Source organism: Cyprinodon tularosa, unplaced genomic scaffold (genome assembly GCF_016077235.1).
Source record: "Cyprinodon tularosa strain WSP-4 unplaced genomic scaffold, ASM1607723v1 ctg55, whole genome shotgun sequence".
NCBI lineage: Eukaryota > Metazoa > Chordata > Actinopteri > Cyprinodontiformes > Cyprinodontidae > Cyprinodon > Cyprinodon tularosa.
Window position 1 is genome coordinate 1,067,833 of NW_024039285.1, and position 11,689 is coordinate 1,079,521.

The 11,689-nt window shown below is 40.5% G+C and overlaps 1 protein-coding gene across 2 annotated transcripts; it reads right to left on the reverse strand.

Annotated features, from left to right (window-relative positions):
- Positions 1-467: 467 nt before the first annotated feature.
- enc1 (ectodermal-neural cortex 1) lies at positions 468-10,569 on the reverse strand. 2 transcript variants are annotated; one of them, XM_038305027.1, is made up of 2 exons: positions 10,439-10,569; positions 468-3,616 (listed from the first exon to the last, which is right to left on the reverse strand). In XM_038305027.1, the coding sequence occupies exon 2, from the start codon at positions 3,608-3,610 to the stop codon at positions 1,835-1,837; it is 1,776 nt and encodes a 591-aa protein (XP_038160955.1). In that variant the 5' UTR covers positions 3,611-3,616; positions 10,439-10,569; the 3' UTR covers positions 468-1,834. The 2 variants fall into 2 exon arrangements, with proteins under 2 accessions (XP_038160955.1, XP_038160954.1); XM_038305026.1 differs by having other exon boundaries at positions 10,257-10,562.
- Positions 10,570-11,689: the final 1,120 nt, after the last annotated feature.

Below are 11,689 nucleotides of genomic sequence, written 5' to 3' on the forward strand. Positions count from 1 at the left end.
GTTGCATAGTATGCCTTTAAACAGAGCCAGAGAAACTTCAGGGGGTTTTAGCACTTTTCATAATTCTCATAAAAGTTACTTTGATGCAAAATTTTAGAGGTGTTGAAATTGTAGCTATACATTTGACTGGTTGAACCAGCTTATGTCTACTTACACCTACAGTAACAATATGTTAGTATATACTAAGTAGCATGGAAATGTAAAGTAGTGCATATATGAAAAAAACAGCAGCTCTTAATTTTCATTTATATATTAATCCAAACAGTATTAGCCAAATGAACATTGACGAGCATTGATTTAATTAATTCAGCTTTTATTCTGCAATACAATTGAATTAGTGGAGCACTCATATTTTCCTTGATTTCATTATTCTATCTGTTCTCACTGCAGATTTGTAAGACAAATGTAAAAAAGAAGAAACTCTCTCACAGTTCGTTATTGTTCTCCTGGGAAAAATCTAAGAGCACTTCTTTTTTTTTTTTCCTTTCTCTCTCAGCTACAATCTCCTTCTGTGAGGTCCCAACATACTTCCCTTTTCCTTTCATTCCTAAACACTCAGCCTTCTTTTCCATTCCTCACATTTCCTCTATTCACCCTGTTCAGTGAGGGGACTCTGTCAGTTGCCATGACATGAAGGCGCACCAAAAAAAAAAAAAAGAAGAAAGAAGTTTTACTTTAAATTAGAAGCAGGATCTGTCACTTATCAGGGCACTGTGTTGCTCTGCTTTAAAGATACTTTAAATCACCCATCTCATCTGTCCATTTAAGAGATGAGTCACTCAAAATAAGTGGGGATAATGAGTGCAAGAAAATATTTCATCTAAGAAGCGAAGGAACTTCACAATGTCAGAGCAGCATAGCTGTTCTAAGTCGTCTCCTAACATTATCAGAGGGGAGTCACGCAGAGTTAGAAGCTTGAGGAGTCTCTCTACTTTGTTCTTTTTTATTCTCAGGAGTCAGGGCCTGACAGGCATTGAATAAAAAAGTAATAAAAAAAATTGCTTGCACAGCTACTTAATGTGTGGGGGCATTAGTCTGGGAATTGTGCAAAGAGAAAGATGAAAACTGTGAGCTTGCTACCCATGCTCCACATACGTCTGGCCTGCTTATCATCAGAGCAGGAGTGCTGGGTTAGAATGAGGTCATTAAGACAGAAGATGAAATGCTAAATCTAAGGAGTAACATGACTATTATCAAGGATGATGTGTGTGTGTGTGTACGGGCTGCCAAGGATGGGTTTCATGCTGGAAAGTTCTCTAGCTCCCCCTCCTCCTTTCCCCTGCTGGCTTTCCTCTCAGTCACCTCTTCTTGTAACTGATGATAAATGGCTTCCGACACTGTGTGAGACGCAAGCTACCCCCCTTCTCTTTTCCAATGACCACAGACCCATCAAAGGTTGAGCGTGTGTGTGGGGAAGGGTCTCGGGGATGTGTGGTTAAGCTAATTGGCTCCTTTTTCTTAGAGATTCTCTCATAGAAGATGCAAATGGATCCTACTCTCTTTCAGTTACCCTTTCTGTCCTTTTCAAAACAGCCATTTGCCTCGTCGTAATAAAGCCCAGAAGCATTTAAGAGATCCATCTACCCTACCCTTGATCTTCTTTTGCTGAGCAGACCCCGGTTTTTCTCACTGTGGAATCAGATCTAAACTGCTCGCATTAACTCTAGGTTTGGAAGCAGAATTGAAAGGTCCTCGTTTGTTGGATTTTTTTGTTTGATTCTATTAATTAAGCTTAAAGATTGTGTCAGAAACCTAAATCCGAACCCAATTGGTTAAAATGTATAGGTTTAAGAAATGGATCTTACCTAATGGGGAGGGTAGAGGCGTTCAGGATTCAAGCTGGTAGATGCTTCCAGGTGCTGACAAAGGCGGTAGGAATGAGCGAGTATGGAACAGTGGTAATGCTGTTCCATGCATCGAGCGTGGGGTCGTAGCAGTCCAGAGTTTTACACCGCTGCGTACCAAAGTACCCACCCACCACATACAGTTTGTTTCCTGATGCCACAGCCTGACAGCTCATCCGCTTGGCTGTCACATCCCCAACTTTAGTCCACTGGTAGTTCTCACTACTGAACTTGTAAGCTGAGCAGGCTGAGAATTCAGTATCCCCGCCCATGACAAATATTTGGTTCCCCAGCACTGCAGCGGCCGTGTAACGCCAGGGCTGCGGGCAGGATGCCGGCACAGTCCATCGGTTCTCTTGTGGATCATAGCACTGCACCTTGGGGAGTTTGTCGTGGGTGACGCTGGTTCCTCCGAAGGCAAACAGCTTGAGCTTCACGCTGACCACTGCTGCATTGCTAACACCTTCTCTGAGAGGTGCTACCATGGTCCACTTGTTTGCCACCGGGTCAAATTGTTCTACTTGTTTGAGTGACACAGAAGGGGAGGCTGGCAGACAGCCTGTTGCGGCAGTGTGTCCACCTACAACATAGAGGCAGTGTTTCAGCTCTGCAGAGCCATGGCCAAACCTGGCGATGAGCATGGGTGCCGCTTTTGACCATTCCTCGTGAACAGTGTCATAGACCCACACGTCTTTGGAAACGCCATTCTCTGATCCTCGCCCCCCTGTGATGTACACCTTACAGCCTATGGCACAGGCACTGAATTCCTTTCTAGGACTAGGTATGTCAGCCTTCGGGATTATCTCTTTGGCTTTCTGGTCCACCAGGTACAATTTATCACACATGAATGTCTGCCCCCCAAGAAGAAAGAGGGCATGGCTGGTTTTTCTGGGTCGAGCACAGGGACTGTTTACAACGCCATCATTCTGGAGAATCTTCAGCTTACAGCGAATAGCTTCATCTACCAGTTCCTTGCTCTTTGCCTGCGCATTAATCAGCTCTTCTGTTGAAACATTCTCCATGAGAAAGATGGCGGGCAGTAAGGCAAGACGGACTGTTCTCAAAAGCTCTGGGAGGTAGCAGTGCCTCTTTTCTAGGTCGTAGTTGATCCAGTTAAGCGCAGCTTCATAAACCAGTCTCTCGTCTTCCGTCTCCAACTCCTCGTGTGACAAAAGCTGCACTACCATATCTTTGGGCAATTGGAGAAAGTCCTCTGTCTTGCAAATGGCGGGGAAGTTGCTTAGACACATGCCCCAGGAGAGCTCTGACAGCTTTGTACACTGGTGGGCGTCAGACAGCAATAGCATGCCAAGACAGTTGGACGGATGAAGATTTCTCTCCAGGAATTCGGCGCAGGCATCGCGGATGTCCTGAAACTCCAACATGTCCCCAGCCTCCAGTAGTGACTCTGCGTTCTCCTCGTTGATCACCACGCGGGATGAGTACGCGTAATCAAGCAGCAGCTCCAAAACCTCCGGATGGATCGAGTCTCGGAAGTCGACCTCGCTGGCCTGGCTCTCCCTCAGGCCGCCACTGAACATGGCCTCAAAGTAGCGGCTGCATGCGGCCAGCACTGCACGGTGGCAGGGGAAGGAGCGGCTGCCTGCATGAAGGAGGACGTCTGTAAAAAGCCTCTGCTGCCGTAGAGAGTTAAGGTGCATGAGAACACTGTCAGCATAGGAGGATTTGTGAAAAAGGTAGATATTCATGGAGCCGGTGCTGGCTCTGGATTTTCTGTTCTCATGGACGCACACTGACATTTTCATTGAATCCTGGAAAGAGATGAGAAAGAAAAGACTTTAATTATTCCATCATATTTAAAATCTTTAAGAACCAAACATTTCAAACCTTTTAAATGCATTCATTTATATTATATATAAACTTAAGAAATACTAGTTAAATAAATATTAATTATAATCGTCATCAAATAATAAAAAATCCATAAAGTAAATGTTTTTTTTTTTTTTAGAAACACACTTTTAGTAGTTAGTCATAAAATGCAGACTATTTCAATATTAAAGTAGGGCTAATGTGCCTAGCAAGTTTTATTTTTAAAAAAAGGAAGCTGCATTGATCCTACACAATGAGATTAATGTGCAAATATGATTTGTTTGGTGTTATATCCATAAAAGCATAATTATATATAGAGAAAAAGAGATCATGTGCAAAGAAAACAAATGGTCGATGTGAGAATCTTGTATGTAGTATGCCCTTCTGAAGCAATCTCTCTTTGAGCTTCTAATTACGGAAATTCTTTTAAAAATACATATATTATAAAATCTGCCTTAGGACCCTAATGAGCATTTATAAGGCCAAAAGTTTCACAAAATATTCCAAACTCCCTTCCAAAGCGAAGTTGTTCTAGCTTGTTGTTTCCTTACAGGCATCCAGCAGCTGCAGACTGAGGTCAGCTCCTAACCTTCAAGTTACCGGGAATTCCAAGGATTCCAAACATTGAAGGCAAAAGGCTCTTGCAAACATCCATAAAACCTTCTCCAAACACCTGCCAGGCATCTCTCCCTCTGCCTCCCAGTTTTATGTTAAGCTGACTCAAAATGGGAATGCCCTGTCAACCTTTTTAAAATACTATAACACTGTAAGGCATAAAGATGCTTCACTTTTTATTATATTAACAAGGGTACTTGTTCTGGTTTTATATTTAGTACAAAACTAAAGCCTTTTTTTCATGAAAGTATTTACATATTAGCTACTTTGATTTATTACATCATTTAGTTACAGATGTAGTCTAGCATGAATAGACTCATGGTAACACCCTTTTAAAAGGTAATAAACAGCACATATCTCAGCTCCAGTTTTTTTTCCCCATTTAGCTAAATAGCTTGAAAAAATGTAAGGAGCAATTCTACCATCTTAAAACAACTGTGATATCAACAAACGTACAAAAGTTAAAGCCATTTAATAAGCCTTTAAACCACTGTCCTGTTTGCACAAGAACTGGACAGTTAATCGCAACTGCAATATAAGGACTTTTTTAAATGCAACAAGTTGCAGAGGAAATGAAATAATAAACTTGGTAGGTACAAACCGATGCATAGTTAGTTATAAAAAAGAAAAGCTCAGCAGCAAATGGCTCTAATGTAAACGTCATGAAACAACCAAAATCTCTAAGGTGCAAAACAACCATTTCTCACTTGCTCTAACTTCCATATCAATGCAGTTTTTTGCACCATTTTTTATTCCTTACACACTGTTTAAATTTGATCACTGCTGCACTTTAACAAACGTAAATGTCATGAGAGCTGTACAAAACGAAATTCCGTTTTGTATACACTGTGTATACAAACGGACAACAAAAAGCTATCTAAGTCTAATTCTAAGTTAATGGCCGTATACAAGGTAACTCTCTCCATATGGATGCAGGAACAGGATTGCTATAGGTCCTACACCCAACTTTACTCTGACTAGACAAACTTTAAAAGTTGGTTCTTAGTGTTTGTTTCATGCAGGAGGATCATTGGTGGCGTACCATGTTTCACCTCCATTTGCCTAGTAAATAACCAATCTATCGTGTAAAAACAGGAAACAGGAAGAGATTTCAAATGAACATAAAACAGCTTCTGCATAAACATAGACAATGTTTTTGGTTACAATCCACTGGACTTGGTTTCCAAGGTTTGAAGACGTTTCGTTTCCCCTCCAGGCTTTCTCAATTCAAATAGCATCCTGGGGGGGAAGCGAAACCTCTTCAAACCTTGGAAACCAAGTCCAGTGGGTTGTTTTTAAACTTTTACAGAATGACTGTGACCTGGATGACTGAGAATCTTCATCAGCATGGTAAATATCAGCTGTAATTTTGGATCCTCTGTGACAAGCAGTCAGCTTCTATGATCAGCTAATGTTGATTTATAATAAGACACCAAGAAACTTGCATAGTGCATGTATGATATTTTACAGTTTATAACCTTTCTGCAGATTCTCACTTGCAAATCCTGAATGATCCCTTTAAGTTCTGTCAGAGGGCAGATGTCTTTAGGGGGTGAAGGGTTTCATATCCACATTAGATTTTAGTTCAAAAGACCCGGTTTGAGAGGCGAGGGGACAGTTTGGATTTCCATAGGTTGCATCATGTGCTTAAGAATCCTGAGAATGTAGTTTTGTTAAAAGGGAAATGAAGTGTGAAGCCCGTAGGTACAAATGCAAGATTTGTGATGAGCGCTGTCACTTCTACCTTTGGCTTTGAATCGCTTTGAACTCGAACTTTGATGTTCATGACGCACAAAGAAGTAATTCTCAGCGTTTGGCCGCAAGCGTTCTTCTTAAGCCGCAGTTCACCGCTTTCTTTATATTCATCTCTTTACTCTTTTCTTAAATGGTCTTTATAAGAGCACAGATGTTTTGGATCGCAGTCTTGCATCGGCTTCACATACTTGCTTCAGGGTTTTCAACTGACTGATTTACCTAACAAACCTTTGGTTTCATGCTAACCTCAAATGACTTGCGATACAGTCAGCAAAACCAAACTAGGGAGCTTTCCAAACAACCTGTTAAACCGACTCGCTTTTGGGTGTGTGGGAGGTGGTATGTGTGTGTGTTTCTGTGTGTGTGGGCAAAAAGCATCCATCTCAACCATGCAGGGTTTCTCACAGTGAGCACCAGCATTATTTGTCAGCAGTTTATGAAACATAAAACCAACTGCTAACTTCGCTCAACAGGCTTTATTGCATTCCAGCAGAGACATGACCAGGCACACGTCATCCCCTGGAATCAGCTATGATGAGAATATCCGTCCCTGGTCTCTCACCTGAAAGTGTCACCTCCAACAAATGCACACACACACACATCTGCTTTTCTAATTGAAATTTGTAAGTAGCTCGATTTAAGTGAACCTAATAAGGCTGGAACTTAATTAGTGAGGCTCTGCTTATGCTATCAATTAGAATTTTAATAAGTAAAACCATCTATAGTTCATGTCAGAGGCATAGATACAGGCAACTGGGGATGACTTCAGGGACACAGCTGCAGCTTACATAATGAAGTAAATAGTGAATTAATGATGGTTCTGTTTGTAGGAAAGGTTGATGAAACAATATGGAAATTTTCAGTCATTCTAATATTGATTACTTTACATCTTTTTCCAGTTTTCTTTTCATATACACTATATTGCCAAAAGTATTTGCTCACCCATCCAAATTATTGGAATCAGGTGTTCCAATCACTTCCATGGCCACAGGTGTATAAATTCAAGCACCTAGGCATGCAGACTGTTTTTACAAACATTTGTGAAAGAATGGGTCGCTCTCAGGAGCTCAGTGAATTCCAGCGTGGAACTGTGATAGGATGCCACCTGTGCAACAAATCCAGTCGTGAAATTTCCTCGCTCCTAAATATTCCACAGTCAACTGTCAGCTGTATTATAAGAAAATGGAAGTGTTTGGGAACGACAGCAACTCAGCCACGAAGTGGTAGGCCACGTAAACTGACGGAGCGGGGTCAGCGGATGCTGACGCGCATAGTGCGAAGAGGTCGCAAACTTTCTGCAGAGTCAATCACTACAGACCTCCAAACTTCATGTGGCCTTCAGATTAGCTCAAGAACAGTGCGCAGAGAGCTTCATGGAATGGGTTTCCATGGTCGAGCAGCTGCATCCAAGCCATACATCACCAAGTGCAATGCAAAGCGTCGGATGCGGTGGTGTAAAGCACGCCGCCACTGGACTCTAGAGCAGTGGAGACGCGTTCTCTGGAGTGACGAATCGCGCTTCTCCATCTGGCAATCTGATGGACGGGTCTGGGTTTGGCGGTTGCCAGGAGAACGGTACTTGTCTGACTGCATTGTGCCAAGTGTAAAGTTTGGTGGAGGGGGGATTATGGTGTGGGGTTGTTTTTCAGGAGCTGGGCTTGGCCCCTTAGTTCCAGTGAAAGGAACTCTGAATGCTTCAGCATACCAAGACATTTTGGACAATTCCATGCTCCCAACTTTGTGGGAACAGTTTGGAGCTGGCCCCTTCCTCTTCCAACATGACTGTGCACCAGTGCACAAAGCAAGGTCCATAAAGACATGGATGACAGAGTCTGGTGTGGATGAACTTGACTGGCCTGCACAGAGTCCTGACCTCAACCCGATAGAACACCTTTGGGATGAATTAGAGCGGAGACTGAGAGCCAGGCCTTCTCGTCCAACATCAGTGTGCGACCTCACAAATGCGCTTCTGGAAGAATGGTCAAAAATTCCCATAAACACACTCCTAAACCTTGTGGACAGCCTTCCCAGAAGAGTTGAAGCTGTTCTAGCTGCAAAGGGTGGACCGACGTCATATTGAACCCTATGGATTAGGAACGGGATGTCACTTAAGCTCATATGTGAGTCAAGGCAGATGAGCAAATACTTTTGGCAATATAGTGTATATGCTGCTCGCAGTCAACATGTTGCCTCGGTAGCTTTTTTGAAGGCACATTTTTTCTTATTTTTAGTCCAGATGCAAACTTTAATTGTTGTTTTGGACAGTTTACGTTGTTTTTTTCTTTGTTTTTTTGTAGCTTTGTCTTTTTTGCCCTTGGGTTTTTTGGGTTATTTTGTGCTTTTTAATACTCTGCTTTAAAAAGTGTCCCAAAACCTGGAAGTTTGGAGTTTTCTAAGGTTATTTGATTTATTCCTAAATCTTTTTATCATCCTTTTTTATCCATTTTGGAAATCTTTGTGGTACTTTTTTTTAGCATATTAATTTAATCTTATACTTCTCTCAGATATTTTTACATTATTGTGTCTCATTTAGACACTCTTCAATTTTATCCTATCCGCTCTTTGATGCTTGCTCACTCAGCACCCTTCGGTCTTCTAGTATATGAAGCAGAAATCATAGAAACTCTCACCACTAATAAACTCGAACAGACACAGAACTAAATGTCAGCATCATGGCATTCCGACTAAATAACCTTTATCTTCAGCATCCATGTTTTCATTTCGACTGTAATTTTCTCTGGGAACTGACCTCATCATGGCTTGACATAATGACACTATAACATCTTGATAATGACAAAGTGTAACAAAGCCTAACAGCTAACAATCGGATCTAATGTCCAAATATTTATTTGAATGAAATAATCTAAAAATTTAGACATTTTATATTCATAGAATATCCAGACATTCTTTCAAACAATCTGCTGACCAAACATTGCCTTGCAAACATATTGATATGCACAAAGTTACATACAACAGACGTTAAACGCTTGTTTATAACCCTAAAGACAATATCCCCCCTGTAAAGCACGGTGGAAGTGGTATGCTGTGAGGATGCTTTTTCAGCAGAGATAGGGAAAACAGTCAGAGTTGATAGGGTTAAACTAAGAAGGGCTCCATAAAATGAAAACATATTGTTAAACCACAACATATTGTTATCCAATAAGGAATTCATCATGATGCATCATGTAAAAGCTTGTTAAAATGCATAAATGTTTGTTAAAGTGCATAAAAGTTTGGTTCCTGAACAAATATGAGGAAGTTTTTAATGCATACTATGAGATAGACTATATTATGATCTTCACTCTATAAAGATAATTTAGAGAATCACCTTGACTGCATGACTGGACCCTTTCTGAATCATCTATTCTGCGTGCCTTTACCAAACTTCGGAAAAAGCTCCAGAATCGTTTAACCATGATCTAAATGTGAGTATTTTCTGCTTTTATTCTATCAAGACTCCCAGGAGGGGATTATTTTCCAGACAAACCAAGCATGACAAGACTCTAAAATGCATTATTATAAATAAAAAAAATACCAGGCACCCCCAAAATCTACACATTTCCAAAATCTAGGATATAAAAATACAATGTAAGTAGTCATGATGGGGTATAAGAGATGAGATGAGATTGAAATGCCATCCTCATCATGTTCTAAAGAAACCAGATCCAACAGACGCACAACCAGACTATATGCACCATGCAGAAAAAAAAAGAAGAAGAAAATACAAGAATGGTAAAAGAAAAAAAAAAGGCTCTGGCTGCAGTCTGGTAGAAATCATTGCCAGGTGCTCACAGTCGAGCATGGACGCAGGAAGAGAGATGGATGGGAGGGAGACCACTTCAAAAGTAAACACCAGGCTTATGTGGACTTAGCTCCGAGCATCTGCCGAGAGAGACGCACAACAAAGACCGCAGACTTGCAGCAGCAGCAGCAGGGAACGATGTACAAAAAACCCAAACAGATTCAGATCCATTCAAGCTGCTGGCTTTACATTTTAACCAACCATCCATCTAACAATGACAAGGAAGCATGAAACGACGTTAAACAGGCAGAAATTCTAAAGGAACAAAACGGGAAATGCAAAATGTAAACAATAAAAGCAAATATTGACATAAATAGAAATTGGGTTTTATTAGCCCGGTGTGCTTAATAACCAGCCTGAAGAAAGAAAAAAAAATACTAAAATAAAAAAGTGCAGATTTATAGAAATACCTCTTTGGTTGAAAGCAGGAGTTCAGTCGTACCCGAAGGGTCGCGCGAGCATGCCACTCGTGAAAGAGCCACGATGAAAGCCTTTGCGCCCGCGGAGTGGATGAAAACTCTTCTGTTATTTCCGAGAACTGGTTCACAGGGATAACCTCTCTGGCACTGAGGACTACAGCGGAGGGACTCACCGTAGGTCTGGTTGAATGCAGGAACTCGGTGAATAATAAGAGAGGAGCAGTTTGGAGGCGTTCCTCTCCTCCAGCTCACTGCTCCACTCCTCTCTCCTCTCCGTCGCTCCTCCGCCTGCGCTCACTCAGATCAATGGGTGTGTTTACAGCTCGGGAACAGCGAATCTATGGCTAAACATTTTACAATCTAATACAAGGAACGCGTCTGTTCCTACCAGAAACAAGAAGGCCACCCCCGACATAAGACTATAATACAATCAATTAAAGAAAGCAGCTGTTAGAGTACATTTGAATGTAACCATCAGCCCAGTCTTTCATTATTGTAGATAGATACGACCTTTAACCTACAATAGCAGCTTTCCTATTGGTCTGTTTGATTTGTTATTACTGGACTTTGGATCCTAGCTACATTTTTTTTTTATCACCCTTGTATACAAGGGTGATAAAAAAAAGCAACAAAAATAAATACATAATGTATTTATTTCGTTGCTATTTAAAAGTATCAGTTATTTGAAATAACAATCTTTTCTATTTAAAGTTGTTTTAATTTGAGTATTGTATTAATTTTTGAGTCTTAAAGGTATAGTGGAGGTTTTTTGCGAATTTTTTAAAAGACCCGCCCTACGGAAGAAGATATGGGGCAATGAAAAAATAAAAAAAAAGTTAACTGATTTTTAAATATTATTTCGGTTTAATATGCAAAAAAATATTTCTCAGAATTCTGACTTTAATGTCAGAATTCTGACTTTATTCTCTGAATTCTGACTTTTTTTTTCTCAGAATTCTGACTTTAATCTCAGAATTCTGACTTTTTTCTCAGAATTCTGACTTTAATCTCTAAATTCTGACTTCGATCTCAGAATTCTGACTTTAATCTCTGAATTCTGATTTTTTTTCTCAGAATTCTGACTTTAATCTCTGAATTCTGACTTTTTTCTCAGAATTCTGACTTTAATCTCAGAATTCTGACTTTGATCTCAGAATTCTGACTTTAATCTCTGAATTCTGACTTTGATCTCAGAATTCTGACTTTAATCTCAGAATTTTTACTTTTTTTCTCAGAATTCTGACTTTAATCTCAGAATTTGACTTTCAGAATTCTAAGAAAAAAGTCAGAATTCTGAGATTGGTCAGAATTCTGACTTCTTTCTCATATTATACCGAAATAACGTTTAAAAATCAGTTAACTTTTTTGTTTTTTTTCAGTGGCCCTAATCCTCTTCCATACCACCCTGTCCACTTCGGAGAGAA